This window comes from Hippocampus bargibanti, linkage group LG04 (genome assembly GCF_051943395.1).
Source record: "Hippocampus bargibanti isolate YZ-2025 linkage group LG04, ASM5194339v1, whole genome shotgun sequence".
NCBI classification, from domain to species: Eukaryota; Metazoa; Chordata; class Actinopteri; order Syngnathiformes; family Syngnathidae; genus Hippocampus; species Hippocampus bargibanti.
The window spans coordinates 23,956,104-23,974,982 of record NC_142737.1 but is presented as its reverse complement, the minus strand read 5'-3'; the positions used below and the strand labels follow the sequence as shown (position 1 = coordinate 23,974,982).

At 39.1% G+C, this 18,879-nt stretch overlaps 1 protein-coding gene across 3 annotated transcripts; it reads left to right on the top strand.

Moving 5' to 3' along the window:
* Window positions 1–1,351: 1,351 nt before the first annotated feature.
* On the top strand, window positions 1,352–18,267 carry tango2 (transport and golgi organization 2 homolog (Drosophila)). 3 transcript variants are annotated; one of them, XM_088994802.1, is made up of 9 exons: window positions 1,356–1,664; window positions 3,379–3,519; window positions 9,100–9,188; window positions 10,782–10,901; window positions 11,038–11,155; window positions 16,026–16,093; window positions 16,212–16,362; window positions 17,653–17,757; window positions 17,899–18,266. In XM_088994802.1, the coding sequence occupies exons 2-9, from the start codon at window positions 3,443–3,445 to the stop codon at window positions 18,017–18,019; spliced, it is 849 nt and encodes a 282-aa protein (XP_088850928.1). In that variant the 5' UTR covers window positions 1,356–1,664; window positions 3,379–3,442; the 3' UTR covers window positions 18,020–18,266. The 3 variants fall into 3 exon arrangements, with proteins under 3 accessions (XP_088850929.1, XP_088850928.1, XP_088850931.1); XM_088994803.1 differs by lacking the exon at window positions 9,100–9,188 and having other exon boundaries at window positions 1,352–1,664; window positions 17,899–18,267; XM_088994805.1 differs by lacking the exon at window positions 1,356–1,664 and having other exon boundaries at window positions 3,449–3,519; window positions 17,899–18,267.
* Window positions 18,268–18,879: the final 612 nt, after the last annotated feature.

Genomic DNA, 18,879 nt, shown 5'->3' with positions numbered 1-18,879 from the left:
GTTGGATGCAGAACAGCAGTGGGGAGAGTGCATCACTTTGGTATATGCGACATTTGATGGACACTTGCATAAGTGGCTTGCCATTGGCTTCAAGTGTGGTTTTTTACATCGTCATGGAGTTTCAACAAAGGTTGTTGACCTTATACAACTCCAAGCATTCAGTGATCCATGTGTGTGGAATTGAGTCACAGGCTTTCTTGTAATCAATACAGACTGTGCACAGGTTGTCAGAATTTCATTCATTGGAGCTGGCCTCTCGATCTCATCATTTGTGTTCATTGGGTCTTGCCTCACAAAATCTGGTCTAACCAATCTGGCAGCTCCGGGCCCTTTACCATGGAATTTGTGTTGTACCTCATCAATCTCAAGTTGTGATAGCAATTGCCATTTGCGAATGTTGGAACACTGAGCTTAAAAGCTGTAGTTGTTTTGTGGTCAACTGTGACTGTTGGTTTCGAAGTAACCATTCAGCCAACAATCACTGCATGTAATCCGTCTGACGAGGGTTGCTTGAGTAGGAACATTCCAACAGAGACATTTTATCGCATTTCGCCCATCTCCACTTTGTGCCAGTGGCCCATTTTTTTATCAAGGTGCTCTGGTTCCCCCAACACCTGACGCAGACCTTGTTTAGCTGGGCGACGTCTGAGCCTGGCCGAGTGACATCTGCCTACATAGAGCGCCATAACCAGGTGGCTGGCACAGCCTACCGAAATATCTGTGCGGCGTATGGACTGGAAACCCTAAGGTCAAAATGAGAAACACCTCCCAAGGTGGTAGAGAATGACCGAGCAAAGATCCTGTGGGACTTCCAGATACAGACCAGATGGTAATGGCCAACCAACCACTAAGATAAAGGGCAGAGGAAAGCCGTTGTCGTGGATGTAGCAGTCCCGAGTGATGGAAACAGAAAGAAGGAACATGAGAAACTCGAGAAATATCAAGGGCTCAGAGAGGAGCTGGAGAGAGCCTGGATGGTAAAGGTGACAGTCGTGCCTGTGGTGGTCGGAGCACTCGGGGCAGTGACCCCCAAACTAGACGAGTGGTTGCAACAGATCCCAGGAACAACATCAGATATCTCGGGGCTTTGCTTGTATAGTATATTAATTGTAATACCGCTGTTCAATAGACCATAATTTCTATTTCTCATCACAATTCCACACTTCCACATACTCAGAACTCTTCATTAAAAATATATTTTGAAAATAACAGGAAGCGTAAATGTACTTCGTCCTGGTTGACTTGATTGACAACTGAGGCTGAACTTAAACTGGCTAATCAGCGTCATTGAAGTCCTGAGCAGGAAGTGAAGGGTGCGCTCGTTTTGCTGTAACTAAATAGCACGACAAAATATTAAACTGGAAAGTTAACCAATGTATGATTGGTAATGGGATACAAATTATTGATCTTCACAGTTGACAGTTGTAGTAGTTTTTATTAACCTCGGGCACGGTCGTTTTGGTCTTAAATAGGAAGTGTGGGCAAGCGTTATGACGTTAAAAAGCAGCAGATCCCGCCAAACTCGACCCGAGAGGGACAGTGCAGTTGTTAAATCGAGGCCACTACTACGAATGCTACATTAACCTGCCATCGGCATTCGAGAAGCAGCATTAGTAGTACAGTACTGTAGATGAAATTTCCACAGTGACTGGAGGCTTTCATAGGTGAGTCGTATACTTCTTTTGTACATTCGATTTACTAAATAATATTTCGTAATTGACCCAAGAGTTGTAGACGTTAGCTGGCGCCGTTGTATGTTCAAAATAAAATAAAATAAAATAAAACCATTAAATATACGTAACCTAGTACTCATTACATTTCTACTATTTAACATTTAACATTTTTTTCCATACATAATCCCAGACACGCATCCTGTGTGGTTCTTGAGGCCAAAAAGTGAATTTATTCGCAGAGTATTGCCACCGCTCATTCGAATGCTTCTGTACTTTCTTATCGAAAGTGATATTTAAGCAAACTTTCATTGTGATTCAGTTTTAAACACACGGACAGCCCGTTAACTATATAGGAAAGGTTGTTCAACTAGTTGAGTGTTTTTGTATATTCTTGAATTGCTGTATTTGTTGTTGACAAACACATGTCGAATTTGATTTATGTTTAACACAACGCCCAACTTCATTGGAATCGGGGTTTTAATTGTCGAACCACACCGTTGGAATCCTTGAATGTAATGTTGGCTATTGTAAATAAATTGTTAGCAATTTCACAGCATGTGCAATCTGTCTTCAAACTTAAAGTTCATTAGTTGAAATGAACGTTGTGATTCGTGGGCTCTGCAATCCCACTTACATAAATGCACATAATATCCTTAATTATTTGAAGCAATTACATATTGGCATTTTCAAGTTTAACATTCTATTACTTAATTGGCACAGACCAAAATTTTATGCCCAACCATACCCTAAACCAGGGGTCGGGAACCTATGGCTCGCGAGCCATATATGGCTCTTTTGATGATTGCATATGGCTCGCCGATAAATATTACATATTATAATACATATTGTCGTTGTTTTGGCCGTTCATTCCCGTTGGGGCTGCAGTTTGTGGAAAGCGCAATTTTGATTGGATGACACTGATCGAGAATGGCCGAAAGCGCCATGTTGATTGGATGATAGTGGCCGTCATGTTGAAACAGGTAAACGCCCCTTTAAATGAGCCCAACTTGTGCACTTCAGCGTCAATGCACCGGAGCATTAGAGGAGAGAAAATGTTCTGATTCCAATTTGCAATGAAACAATACCATCGATGAAAAGTCGAATGTCAGTGACATTTTAACAAGCCCGATGTTAATGTTAGCATCAACATACTTCTGCGAGAAGTAGATTGCAGATAGCAATTGTGGAAGCTTATGAGCCGTGTGCAGGCTAGCTAGCAGTAACTTCGCCTCTGGACCGGCAAATTGAATTTCATTCCGATCGTTTTCCTGGATTTTTACCAAAGACGAGGAACGCAAAACCATCCATGTTAACGGTGAGTACTATCACAAAGTTATTTTAAATAATACATTCTGATATTTTGTTGAAAAGTGGCCGCGCGTGCGAGTGTGTGCGCGCGTGCACGCGAGCGTTTTTATGTGCGCGCGCACGCGAGCGTTTGTATGTGCGCGCGCGCATGCGTGTGGCTCTCGCTGAAAAACATTTCTAAATATTTTACTTTTATCAGAATCAGAATCATCTTTATTGCCAAGTATGTAGAACACACAAGGAATTTGTTTCCGGTAGAACACGCTGCACTAGTATCGTCGTCAAAAAAAAAAAAAAACTGCAAAGTGACACTATACAGTTCCATTTTATGGCTCTCTTAGTCAAAAAGGTTCCCGACCCCTGCCCTAAACAAATGTTTCTGTGTTTGTTCTTGTAGTTGTTGCCGTTGATGTTTTCTTTCATCTAAACATGACCAGCCATTGAAGGTACAAGTACAACCCATGTGTAATCCATCCAAATCCATGTGTATCATTTTCATCAAATTCGACCCCCGGCCTGCATCAAAAAATGCCTACAGGTAATTTTCCAGTTTTATTTTATGTATGTATTATAGTCTCACATCTTTGGGCACATCAGACCACAGGCGTGCAATGAGATGAATCATTCAGCAAAATTGGGAAATGCTAAGGGAACACGGACTTTCGGCGGTGCGCCAAAATCTGGAGAAATAAAGCTCCATCACAATAATTATATTTATACCTTTTTTATTTTTTTTACGATTACTCCTTATACGGAAGCGCTGACTTGGATGTGGATGTAGCTTGATGCCAATTTCACTACACAATAGTTCAAATTAGCGATGGGTGAGTACTAATATTGTACTAGTATTGTTATTGAGCTGACACCCAGCCTTAATGTATTGTGACTTGCGATGGCTGTCAATACTTGTGGCTGTTTAATGAACAGGAAATAAAGGAATACTTTATTTTATTCGTAAGATTTCTATTAATCCTTTGTAGGAGTTGAACCAGATGACATTATTTTACACAAAACCTAAAGTCACGGCATGTTTAAGAATTCAATTCAACCACTTATAACACAAATGGACATATATGACATGGATTAATATCCTCATAAATTCATAATTTAAGTGTATCACGCCATGCTAATCATTCTGGGAATTAAATGGGTTCAACTCTCATTATTGTAGATAAGGATACTCTATAAATATCGCCCGGGGTTTCGCTGACATTGAAACTCATATGTGTATAGTATTTTCGCTTTTCATGTTCATGAGTGGCACAAACACCCAAAGTAGAAAAAAAACAATCCCTTTTAATAGCACATGCTTTGGCCGTGACAAGAAAAAAAGCTTCATGAAAACAGGCGGATAAATGAAAAAGTTGTGATTCAGTTTAATGCACATGCAATGCCTTCAATATCAACGCTGCCAATGTTGCAGAGCTGAGCTGGGCTGCTACTTAACACGACATTTGCAGCACATGTGCTTTTGTTACAAAGTAAAAGCGTGCCAATCATTAAAATGACAGAATGTAGATCACAGGCGTTGATGTTAGCATTTGCATCTAGCTAAATTGCACCAGTGTTTTGTGTAAATGAAAGTGCAAAATAACCAGAAAGAGGCTCACAAACAGCGGTGGTCGCGATCTGGGACCATTCTGAACATTCAGATTAGGTCCGTGTTGTCTTTTCAAGGATCCAACTTTCTTTCTCATTATTCTATTCAAATGAGCCCAAAATGATTTGGATCATTATGTGTGAACCTCCCAATGTTCAAACAGACGCCTCATTTGAATTGCGACAGAACATCATGACAAAACTTGTGTTCTCGGTTAAACGGTAGTGTGTTTAAATGTATTTCTAAATGTTACTTGATACCCTATTCAATTCAATTCAATTAATTTCTCTGCACTTCACTCTCTTCTTTAGAAATAAGTTGCCCAGCCATTGTATTATGTTTTCCATAGAAAAGTTTATTTCATTATCTCGTGGAAAAAGATCAAGGCAAAGAAAAAAATGTGGATATCTGTATGTACTATATAGTCTGATCTGCCATTGTTTTAATTAAAACAAATGCTCTATCAAAAATACTAGTGGTATCAATCCTTGGTATCAGTGACAACTAAAGAAGTGAATATTTCTCTCAGTCTTCATAAAAGTGGCATTGAACATCCAATAATACCAAGTGAACACATTTGGGGCAGGGGCTCCAATTGATTTTGACTTGTGAAGACATTCATTTTACATTTGGAGAACATCATTTTCAGGAGAGTGTGACTTCTTTTTTGAAAGAAAAGTTATTAACCTGGCAGATCCCCGGTATCTAATACCCGATGATGCTGAATACTAAATCCACCCCATGAAACAAGCACCAATCAGGACTGGGAGACTGATATGGCAACTGAAATATAAGCGACACAACAACTATAATATCTACTTCATCTGTTACTCCGAAATCTAAAATACAATTTGATATATATATTTTTTTGGGGTGGGGGGGTGGGGGGGGCATTGAACCATGAGTTTTCCCCCATTAGATTAGAACTAAGCGTTTTATTTGTGCCAATTGTGAAGTAAGAAAGAACACATCAATCAATCCATTATCCGAATCGCTTTATCCTCTTAAGGGTCACGGACGTGCTGGAGCCTGTCCCAACCATCTTCGGGCAGTAGGCAGGGTATACCCCAAACTGGCTACCAGCCAATCGCAAGGCACACAACCATTGACCTTCACAATCACATCAAAGGACAATTTGGAATGGTTGATTAACCTCTCCTGCATGTTTTTGGAATGTGGCAGGAAACTGGAGTATCCAGAGAAAACCCGCACAGGCAAGCCATTGCGCACCTTACATGTTAGAGCATTTCAAGACTTCAGATAGTCAGCAGCACTTCATTTCACTCCATGCAACATCAACCAGGCAACTAACTGGCTTGCACAAGTTGCACACTTTGAAAGGCCAGTGAGAAAAGTACCTGTGGCTAGGCCATCCTCCACTCACAAAATTGAAGTCAAATTAGACGCCACAGTGATTTTGAGTACTGTGCATTATGGTAATCTGCCGCCAGCGAGTGGCATTGTCCACCTTCAAAATAAAAGCACTGCAAGTAAGGCATGCACAGTAGTTTGGATTTTAAATAATTTCTCAGCAGTCAGGCAAGGATGAATTCTTCCAGGGACAATTAAACAAAAACAACCCAAAAAATGTTCTGAAATTTTGCTGTATCTGAGATGTGTTGTGGTTGCTGAATGACTAAAATGCATTCAAAAATAAATAAAGCTAACCAGAAAGTCAAAATGTCATATTTCAAAGGCAAAATGTTTTGTAATGGTACATCAAATCTGAAATGCAGTACCATGGTTGGATACGCGGCGTGGCCTAGTGTACATTAGACTTGATGTGGTTGCGGGATAGCTCAGATTATTTATTTATTGAATTTTTTATCGGGTGACATTTTAATCATTGATAGAGAGTTACCATCAACTCTATTGATATGGATTTATTTGATGTTATATTATGTCAACTTCAGAACACTTCTTGGGACGATTCTGTTTTCATTCTCATGAATTCGTAACAGCCAAATAATTATTTTTAGTTTAAAAAAAATACAAACCACTTGCATTTGTGCATCAATTTGGGTGCTTTATTTTGAAAGTGGCCACCGTTGCTCACTGCTGACAGATAACTGTAATGCAGCGTATGAACAAATGCTGTCATGACTTTAATTTTGCGAATGGAGGCTGCTATAACAACAGTGAAAAGTCGACAATTGATTCCCAACATTTCTGAAGCACTCGGGTTAACTTGCGAGGAATATTACACAGGCTGAAAAGCCATATCATGTCAAAACACGGAAACTAGAGTTAAGTAAAAGGATGCAATGGAGGCATGTTATGCATGCCGTCGTAAATGATGTGACCGTGCTATACCAAACTCCCAATTTACATTATTGTCACAAAAAGTACAGTTCAAAAGGGTGAATGAAGTGAAATAATTGTAATAAGGGAAAAAAATAAGCGAAATATCCTGTAAAGTGCAACTTTAGTGTTTCAGAGGGGGGGGACAAAGGGACATAAGTCTTCTTGTGCCGGTCCCAAGCCCGGATAAATACAAAGGGTTGTGTCAGGAAGGGCATCCGACGTAAAAGCTTGGCCAAAACAAACATGCGTATCATACCTCTGAAGATAGAGGTTACTGATTCGCTGTGGCGCCCCTTGAAGGGAAAAGCCGAAAGGAAAAGAAGAAGAAGAAGCATAGAGGCGGGAACAAATATGTTGTCGAGCTAGAGAACATTTTGAGGAAAAAAAACTGAATAAACAGTTGAAAATAAGAATGAATTATAAAATTCATGTAGCAGTACAGCCAAACTTAAAGTGGTCTCCATTTTTATTGTGAGTATATTAAGTTGCTTCGGTTTAGCTTTTCAGAATTTTATTTTTGAGATGCAGTGTCATGAATGGCATCGGTGTCTATAACTTGGCTTTCATCGATATATATATTTTTGTGAATCTCGTGAGAATGCGCAAGATGAACACGTAACACGCCCGTTTCCATTTGTTCTTGCAAATATGGAGGGGAAAAGAGACTAGATGTCTCTTTGCCACAGGACACTTGGTTTACTGCCAATTTATTATTTATGTATGTGTGCGTGTGTGCACACACTATTTTAACAATCAGACACAATAGGAAATTGCATGACAAATGTTCGACCGTTTATATCTCTCACTTTCTTTACTGTCGACACTTTTGTTAGTACAGATGTAAGGAGAAAGTAAGTGTGACCTTTCAGTGAGCAATGCAGATATTGTGCACTAGTGCACAATGAGCCATCTGTACGAGTTAGGGTGTGATTTGAAGCCGGGCTTTATTTAAATCCCCCAAACGCTGAGAGCCTATGTCCTACCTGGAAAAAGTCCATCTCTGTCCTTGTCTTTGGTGTTCTGACCCTGCCTAAGGAGATCAGATCAGAGGTGTTTGTGCACTGACTCAGACATCAACCCGAGGAAAGGTGAAACATAGTGTGTCCTCATTCAGTTACAGTCATGCTATATATAGAAAAGTATTTACAACAATATTGATTTGCAATTCTTACAAATGGCTTGATTGTTAACTGTGATAAAAGAAAAACAAATACAAGTTTACTCAATTTCCCTGATATTGACTGACTGAATACTAGTTAGCCAGACTGATTTTTACACCTGTGATCATTAAGAAGCAAATGAACATTTAAAAAAAATCAAAACTAAACATGAATACATCCATAAGGTTGTTCAAAATGAGAAACGGTGCAATTTATAGTCACAGCACAGGATGATAAAAATAAGCTGAATGAGGTAATTGATTGGCCAAAGCATTTGTTGAAATGGATTCTCTGATGTGATTGTATTTCTACTTTGTCGAATAAGAGGAAAAAAGACCCCACTTTTCCAGTGATACAAAGAGCAATCTCAGTGTTCATCTCTGACCAAACATGCCTTCCCCCCTGCGACTGATAACTTTTGAAAATTTGTGTGGCATAATGAGAATAGCAAAGGCTCACATAGTGCAGCGCAACCACACTATTAAAATCAGCCTTTGCCGCGCAGAAGTTGATATCTATCAGGTCAGTTGGGGCTGATCTCAATTGTGGCTGATATATATATATATATATATATATATATATATATATATATATATATATATATATATATATATATATATATATATATATATATATATATATATATATATATATATATATACACACACACACACACACACACACACACACACACACACACACACAGTAAAGTCTCGTTATATCGATATCGGATATATCGATAGTCCCGGTTATATCGATACTATTTCTATGCACGCACGGAGAAAATAACATGCAAACAGGGTCGGATATATCGATAGTCCCGGTTATATCGATATTTTTTCGGACTCCCTTGAATATCGATATAACGAGACTTTACTGTATATATATATATATATATATATATATAAAGCCCTCATTTAATAGACTTTGTTCCTCTTATACCAAGACACATGTTCAAAGTTGATTGGATGCACTTGTAAATTCACTCAAGAAATGTACACAAATGATGCCCGAATCAAGAAAAACACTAATCAGACGACCACTCTTTGACAAGGCTAATTTTGGCTGCAAACCGAGATGAGTTCTACAACCGGCCATCGAAGCCCGCAGACTTTTGGGGAACCAATAGTGACATTCTCAGTGGTAAGTCACACACTGAATTTGAACCAACTCAAAGATATAGCTCAATCACTTGGATACCACTGGGCCACTGGGTCACACGCATGAGACAACGTGGATTTTAGCAATTCATTAAATGCCTGCAGACACAGAGGCAGGACCAGGACGCAAGTTATTTGGATCTGCTTGTGTGTGTGCATGTGTGTGTGCGTGTTAGCTGCCAGATTTGAGATTTTAATGGGATGCTAACCTTGAGGAAAAATATTGCAATTACGGCTCTAAAAGTGAACACATTTCCCAACGTTTTTGCCACTATGAACCCTGCAGCTTTTAATTGCCACACTTTATTTGTGAATTTTCAATAGATTTACCTATCTTCTTTGACGAGTGAAATTACTTAACATTCCACGGTGGACTGATGAACCTGTTCAAGTCAACCCTGAATATTGACCAGTCATTTTCAGTCGGAGAGCACAGTCGTGAAGGTAGATTGGACTGTCGGAAAAGAGAACTCGACAAATGTGTATATGTTCCCTGATGAGTAATTGTCTCAACCAAGGTCCACTGACAATGTTAGACAGTCTGTTTGTTCTTTTAGTCAACGACCGGCATTCCAAAAGCAAAGTCAGTCTGGTGGCTCTGTCACCACATTGAATGTTAGTCAGTGTACAAAAAAATATGCTTTTTGACCTTTCCTTGATTGCAACTTTATTCAATGCTAAGTAGATTTTAATAATGAAGGACTAGTCTGTCTAGCATCCCAGAATCTAACTCTTCTATCTGTTACAAGATGTCCCCTTCTGCAGTAAAGTATATTTAATTGACTAATGTTCAATACGCACAATGGCCTATAGAAGGAGAAATCAATCATCCTTTTTCTTCTAGGGGAAATTCAGAGATTGCATCCTTGTCCCCTTTATTATCGACGGGTCAGGACTACAGCTGAGGGTCCTTAATTGATATCTGCTTTAATGCAATGTGACAGCAATAAATGTCACTGCCTTATCTGTGGGACTGGGGGGGGGGGGGGGGGGGGTCCTGAAAGAGATGTACTGTAGCACGATGAGACCAGAAGTGAGATATGGCTCCCAGGGGGGATTGGACTAGCTTTCTGTCCACCTTGGGATAAGTAAAATACTTTGCTAACCACTGGTAACGGTGAGTGGAAGTGGGCTGACTTTATTGATCACCAGCAGATGCAGTACACTTAGATGACATTTCCTTTGCCCTGTGTGAAGTCAGTCAAAGTGACATGGCAAAAACAAATGTATTGATTGAAATACATTTTTCGTGATTGCAAGATTAATATTGTGTCACTTGTCAATCGAATATTCCATTTTCATTGTACATTGAGGGATGTACAAAAGGGTTGTGCCCGGAGGATCAAAGATAATGTGCATTCAATTATCTCAAACTAAATGTTTGCGTTTTTCCTGTTTCATTTAGCTTTTTAATGCAAATCAGCTGTGTTTATAACTGAAGCCAAAATAAATTAATTTCGGAACATATGAATGCATACAAAGTAATTTGATGATGACACCACCAAGCTTTGGTATTTTTAATGTAAAAAATGTTGATTTTTTAAGGTAGATTCTCCGATTAATATCCCATAATCAGGTCTAGACCTGGAAATTGGTAAAGAAGGAGGATCATGGCTGGGGATCACCAAGAACGGGAAGCTAGCTGCAATCACAAACTACCTGGAAGGACGGCCCAACCCAGATGTGCAAGGAAGAGGTGGTGTTATTTTATTTGCTTTTTTAAATTTCCTCTTTTCTTTTTTCTTCTTAGCTCCTCCTTTTGTTCAGTGTGCATGTCTAATTTTTAGAGTACAGTACTGTCATACAATTAGTCTGTCATTATCATACCTCAGGTTCCCTTGTTTCCAACTACCTTGTTGACAAGGACTTGGACTGCTATGCCTACCTGAAGAAGGTCTCTGCTGAAAGTCATCTGTATAATGGTTTCAATCTTCTCACAGCAGAGTTCAAGTAAGTTTGAGTGCTGGATGAATTGAACTGTTATTAAAGTGCAGGTTTTAAATTGATTTCCGTTCTTGGAAGCAAATTCTATATTTTTAATGATGTGCTTAGTACACTCACATAGGTATTACTTTCCAGAGAGGGTAAACAGATACATTTTACTTCCATGTCCAAAACTATCTCACACATGCAAATCCTTAATGAAGCCATGGTGTCATCCACATACTCACTTGAATCCCACAGATGTCAGCAAACATACATTTTGTCGACTTCAAGGTCTATAGGCCCTACCACCTACTTTGAAATGCTGGCCAGACTGAGCTAGTACAAATTTAAAGGACAACCGACACCACTTTTTTGTTTCCTAACTGACTGACTGAAAAACGTTTTATAGCATCTAAAATACCCAAAACATGCAGGATGATATTTTTAGTCAAATGCAAAACACCAATAAAAATTACTTAAAGTTTCTAAAAACTACTTCAAATTGAACCCGAAAGTTGCCAGTTTCAGAAGGTCCCGCCCCCTTGTTCGTGGTGTCACGACAAGACGTCTTACCTTGCTCGAGAATCAAAACAATGGCGTCAGATTCGGAGAAGATTCTTTCTTGTTACTCATCCAGTTATGAATATCATTCAAATAGTTCTGAAGAGGCATCTGGACAGAAATGTAGCCCGCAAAAAATGCAGAAGGTGGCGACAAAGCTCCGTGGAAATGGGCTGATTTGTCTCCTGGGAATTTGTGTCAGCGAATATCAAATACAGTAAAGTCTCGTTATATCGATATCGGATATATCGATAGTCCCGGTTATATCGATACTATTTCTATGCACGCACGGAGAAAATTACATGCAAACAGGGTCGGATATATCGATAGTCCCGGTTGTATCGATATTTTTTCGGCCTCCCTTGAATATCGATATAACGAGACTTTACTGTAGTTGTCTTGGTGCAACACACAACGATTCACCATCGCGTTATGTGTTTTCCTTCTAATTTCGCCATCAACACGGATCAACACGAAGTTTTCAGACCAAACAAAGTACCGCAAAATGTATTGTGTGTCCTTTCTCGGTCAGGGGGAGGTCCTTTCATGACGTCACGTACGGACTCGTCACCAATTCAAAAACAAGACTTCCTGAATATTCAGAGCGAGTCTTAAAACGTAAAATATAGCTATATGCGGTGGAATCTTATTAAAATACGCTCAGTAGAAGTCATTTGAAGCGATTTTACAAATTATGGACACAACTTGTCAGAGGCGTCGGTTGTCCTTTAAAGTCATCAGAAATTTTGGCAGATGAAAATGACCCATATGTGCATTTTTTTAATGTACAGTAAAGTCTCGTTATATCGATATTTTAGGGAGTCCGAAAAATATCGATATAACCGGGACTATCGATATATCCGACCCTGCGCGCATGTAATTTTCTCCGTGCGTGCATAGAAATAGTATCGTAATAAGCGGGACTATCGATATAATGAGACTTTACTGTATTTTAAACATACTGCTCTCTGAAATGAAGCACACATCCACTCAAAGTGATGTTTGGGTGTCAGAGTGAATTTCTGTATACACTCTGTGTTGACTGGAACAACTGAGTTCCAGTTAAATAAAACTTTCCCTCTTACTACAGCAAAGTTGTTGTCTGTGTCAGCAATGGTACAAGTCAAAGAAACGAGAGATAGGAGTCAGATTGTAGAGATTTATTCATGGCACTAGCTCCCGATATTCATTCAACTCAAGATGTGTATTGATGCTCTACTACATACTACATCCTCTACAGCAGGGGTGTCAAAGTCATTTTTTGCCGCGGGCCACTTTGTAGTTATGGTTTCCTCTCGAGGGCAGTTATGAATTTGGGGAAGCCATGAGAAGAATGTTTAATCCCCTCCACATATTACATATAGAGCGCACAACAAATTAATGAATAACTAGTTTTCAAATCTGAAGTCAAGAATAATGACTGTTATTGTGATTTTAGCAAGTTGTTGTGCGCATAACGTTTGTATTACCCATGGGCATTCGAAGTAAACCACGGTTGAGTCAAGACGTACATCACCGCTTGTCTTGTGTTTTTTTTTCTGAATCCCACAACACGGTATCCCCCTTACCATAGTGGAGAGCGCAACAAGTACACCTAACAGCGTCAAAAATGTCTGGATGCGTCCGTCCATCTTTGTGCGTCACGTTTTAAACGTATATCATGGATGTGAATGGATTTCAAACGCTAGTCGGCATGATGACCATTGAAAAAAATCAGGGCCAAGTGGCGATGAGGGCTAAAAATCGCAAATTGTCAAACCATCAATCAGGATCAGAATCATCTTTATTACCAAGTATGTAGAACACACAAGGAATTTGTTTTCGGTCGAACACGCTGCACTAGTCTCATCAGCAAAAAAATTGCAAATAGGCACTATACTTTCCTTTCATCACTTTGCTGCTGTGAAATGTAAATTTCTCCACTGTGAGACTAATAAAGGCATATCCAATCCAATACAATCCATTTGGGCTACTGTTCAAAGAGTTAATGGCTTGGGGAAAGAAGCTGTTTAAATGTCTGCTGGATTTGTCTTTGCACATCAATTGTTGACCTCAAGAATAATAATAATAATAATAATAATAATAATAATCAGAGCATTGTCATCAAATGGTGAGTATAGTTTTGCTTTTTTTGATTGTTGTTGCGCTGATGACCATTTTGTGTTTAGGAGCCTTTTACTAAGCGAGTTGCTTGTTCTGTAGCCACAAAGGGACATAAGTCTTCTTGTGCCGGTCCCAAGCCCGGATAAATAACAGAGGGTTGTGTCAGGAAGGGCATCCGACGTAAAAGCTTGGCCAAAACAAACATGCGTATCATACCTCTGAAGATGGAGGTTACTGATTCGCTGTGGCGACCCCTTGAAGGGAAAAGCCGAAAGGAAAATAAGAAGATTGTGATTTTAGCAAGCATCATGGAATTTCACAAGTTTGATTTGCTTTTGCGGGCCGAAAAAAATGATGTGGCGGGCCGGATTGGGCCACCGGGCCTTGACTTTGAAACGCGCGCACACTGGAACCATAAATGGCTTATTAATATTCAATGAAGGCAGACTCAGGACTGTTTCATTGGTCCACTGTGATGTGTTTGGTAATTTCATTAGTCAGATCTGACAGGTCATATCGGTAAATCTTATGTCAGATTCGAGCAGCTTGGAAACTACGACAATGAAGTTTACCTTCAAATGTGCTTCGTCACTACTCATTGAGATAGATATATACACACACTTTGGAACCCGAAAGGCTATTACAACCTGCACACGCACACACACACACACACACACACACACACACACACACACACACACACACACACACACATATATGACTTTGTAATAATAAATTGCACTGACTTGCACTTAGACACCAAAAGAATCACACCAATGTGCAGCACGTGTCCATCTGAACTGTGATCCACACCAAGCAAGCCGACTACGGCTGCAAATAATATCTGGTAAGATTCAAGTCATTTCACATCAAACCTGACTTCAACATGGACCAAAGACAAATTTAGACTGATAACAGAATCAAAATCACTTCAAACAAATTCATTAAAGTTTTTGGAAAATACCCAAAAAATATAATTTATCGTTGCGCAGACTTGCATTACAGGTGTTGTTCAGATAAAAAATATATCAGGAGCCGAGGAAAGTACACTGCACATAGTGATATAGAAACTGCTTTTCCACTTCGATCTTGAAGAGTCATTAAAGGCCACCATGCTGATTACTTTGCTCAATGAGAAGTGAATGCCTGTTTTCTGCTCTTCCTTCCTCATTCCCTGTGACTCTCCTTGGTGGGTTTGACGTTCTGCTGTTCACTCTTCAAAATGTAGATACACCCCTCTGCTTCGTCATGATTTCATCAGCAGAAATGGATTGTGTTTTCCTTCAAAGGCCAGCTTTGATAAATTTGTTTGAATTGTCTGACCAAACTAGCAATGCCGGTGATGTGTTCCGACATGCAAATTCTCATCTGTTGCTGCATATCCACTTTTCACAGGGGGTAGCAGCTCTTGTTAAGACAGACCGAGATTTCAAAGTGCCATGATTCAATCTAACCATTTGTGACAAATGGAAGTCTTTCTGGTTAATCCTTTTTCATCTTTTACTGTATCTTGGCCTTTAAAATTCGTATTACCTTTACAGTGATACCTCAGCTTACGAACTTAATTGGTTCCCAGAAAGTGTGGGTAAGGCAAAAAGTTCATCTGCCTAACATTTATTTCCCATAAGAAACCATTAAATATGAGAATAACCCGTTCCCAGGTGCCCATAAAACGTAATTTTCTACTAAATGAGCCATAAAAGTACACAAAATATACCTTATTTTATGTATAATAAATGTGCTATTGTGTTGTAATTAAGAAAATAAACTGTACTGTATAATAAAGTCGTTTTATTTACCTATGTGATGTTTGTTGATGTGGTTGCCTCTTGATGATATCCCTCTGCATTGTGTGTCAGTATGCTTCAATTATATGCAGATTTTTACTATTGTCTGTGCCTGGTTCCGATCTCTCGTAGAAATCGGTGGATTGCACCCACCCGTATTTGTGTCTCGACTAACATTTATACTGGGCAGTGATCTTAATTTTTTATATTTTAATTTCACCTGAATTCATTTATAGTTTAACTGACAAAGGATCTTAGTGATCGTGCCATTCAAGGAAATGAGGAATTCTCAAATTAGACAACTCCTCTAACATGAGCTTTCCATATTTTTGTCATGAGAAAACATAAGAGACCCTACTCTGTTTGTCACAGCACACGTTCAGGTGTATATTAGCTATTTGAGATGTATGATTACAATTTTTTTTCTGTGTTTGCCAATGTAGAACCAAACAAGATCATGTCTGTTACTATGGAAACAGAGGAAGTACTGAGCCTGTCCGTCTCAAAGCAGGTCTGTTTTGTGTCTGCTGGTGCAGAGAGCTGTTTTTACTTTTACCTTCCTCTCTGCCTGTTTTGTAATGTAATCAGTGCACTCCACTTTTTCTTCCCATTTTGCATATTTTACACAGGAATCTACAGCTTGAGTAACTCGCTTCTGGACACTCCATGGAAAAAACTGCTGCAGGGCAAGCGCCACTTCACCAGCATTGTCAACAACCAGTCACTGTCCTGCGATGGACTTGTGCAAGAGCTGCTGGGTGTACTCAATAATGAAGATCTGTACGTGCAAATCAGCCGTTCACAAATTCCAACACACCACATCTGAACATTTTAACCATAGCTGAAATTGTACTTGAATGTAGCGGTTTAAGTAGTTGAATCCAAATGAATGTCCATATGAGATCATTAACTGAGTCTAAGGCTGGAGTGACAGCAAAAACTGTCAGCTAAGTGAGAGTTTTTATAGCAATGGTATCATAAACAATTGGTTGTTTAATCAGCCTTGGATCACATTGTAATAAACTTCATCATACACAGATTAACAATAAATCATCGAGGCTCATTTACAAGAGTCCCCCCCCCCCCACAGATGCACACAGTCAGCTCCTCTCATGATATCTGAGGACATCATGAGGTCCCTCATGTCAGATATTTTTATTTTGACAATAATGTATTCAATGTGGTAACTGTGCTGTGACCGTGGGTGCAACCATGTTGCCTTCTACTTATTCTTTAATTCTAAAATGATATTATTTGTGCAGATTTTTTCAGCACAAAATCCAGTAGCCCTAATCCATTAGCATTTGGAGACCAAACAACATCCCTCCCAAATATCATAGTTGTTCCCAACCCAAGTGTTGAAATCCCCCACAATGAGTATTTTGTCATTATTGAGGATTTTGAGGATATAATCCAATGGTTGGGAGCCTATTCCAAAGAAATCTGTGAGTCATACCTTAAAGTACAACCGACGCCTCCCGACAAGTTGTGTCCATAATTTGTAAAATCGCTTCAAATGACTTCTACTGAGCGTATTTTACAAAGATTCCACCGCATATAGCTATATTTTACGTTTTAAGACTCGCAGTGAATATTCAGGAAGTCTTGTTTTCGAGTTGATGACGATGCCTGACCTGACGTCACATCTGGAACGCCCCTGACCGAGAAAGTGACACACAATGCATTTTGGGTACTTTGTTTGGTCTGAAAACTCGTATTGATTCGTGTTGATGGCGAAATTAGAAGGAAACACACATTAGCCCATTACCAAAGGAGCTTTGGCGCCATCCTCTGCCTTTGCCTGGGACTTGAGCAAGGCAAGACGTCTTGGCGTGACATCACGAACAAGGGGGCGGGACCTTCTGAAACTGGCCACTTCCGGGTTCAAAGTAGTTTTTGGACACTTTAAGTCATTTTTATTGATGTTTTCCATTTGACTAAAAATATCATCCTGTGTGTTTTGGGTATTTTAGATGCTATAAAACGTTTTTCTGATGTCAGTTAGGAAACAAAAAAGTGGTGTCGGTTGTCCTTTCAGAAATATATCTGCATTGTGTGTCTTTTGAACAGAAATTCGCCCGATCCTGCTCAGGAGAGCCAAGGTGAGGGTTACAGCAAGTCCCTGATCCAGGCCCTGTCAGCCGTGTGTGTTCGGAGTCCTCATTTCGGCACCAGGTTGGTTACTAACCTCAAATATCAAGTATTCCCCGTGCTAAGGCGCAGGTGCACGCGTCATCTCTGTCCAAACCCATCGCCATCCATTTTTCTTGCGTATATACATTTACATACATTATTTCGTATTGTTTGTTCTTCCAGGACCAACACAATTATCCTGATCGATGCTGAGGGGAATGTGACCTTTACAGAGCGCACCATGCTCAATTGTGATCCAAACAACTGGTGCACGAATTCTTTCCAATTCAAGCTGCAGACATGAAGATGGAATGAAAAAAGCCCACTTTGTGCCTAATAGATCCTACTTCTCACATTATCATCACCAAATTATCATTTTGTTTCAAAGCCTCCTGTCATCACAGCAACTAATAGAAGTGTTGTTGGAGTCAACCCCACAGCAGCTACTAACGCTAGCATGTAGTCATTTTTGATGAAGGTGTAAATGATATCAGAAGATTATTTAAAGAAATGTTTTTAATTAAAATTATATTAATTATTGAAAAGGTGTTGAAGTGTCTATATATATATATATATATATATATATATATATATATATATATATATATATATATATATATATATATATATATATATATATATAACAAAGCTCTCAAGGACACTACAGTCACAGGCAATCAGCACAGAAAAAAACTGGACACTATCAAATAAAATACAATTATAAATAGAAATTAGATAAAGCTACACATAATTTTTTTAAATAGGTGGGTTTTGAGATGGGATTTGAAGATGGGAAGAGAATCAAACGAATGGTGGGAGGAAATGAGTCTTGGATATACTGTCTATTTATATATCTCCATGAGTTAATCAGTCATAACATTTCAAAGACATACGGGTACATTCTGATCTACAGTGCACTACCGCAGTGATGCATTTCCGTTATTGTGTACAGTACTACCACCCAGTGTCCATTTTTATGATTACATAATAAATACGAATCGTATACATTACTTAATATATTTAATGAATCCAGTCAAAGATCTATAATAATCCATCCTTCGTAGGAAGAAGTGCCCAAAGCATTTAATAATTGTATATGTTCAGTAATTATACTACTATGTCTTGTTTGTACTTATTCAGTGTTCAGTTCAAAGTTGGACTCAA

Excerpts from the sequence above, each read along its gene's own strand:
- tango2 (XM_088994802.1), top strand. The coding sequence starts at position 3,443 with ATGTGTAATCCATCCAAATCCATGTGTATCATTTTCATCAAATTCGAC. Across the intron at positions 3,520-9,099 it reads GCATCAAAAAATGCCTACAG|GCTAATTTTGGCTGCAAACC; the intron begins GTAATTTTCCAG and ends CTCTTTGACAAG. Across the intron at positions 9,189-10,781 it reads CAATAGTGACATTCTCAGTG|GTCTAGACCTGGAAATTGGT; the intron begins GTAAGTCACACA and ends TCCCATAATCAG.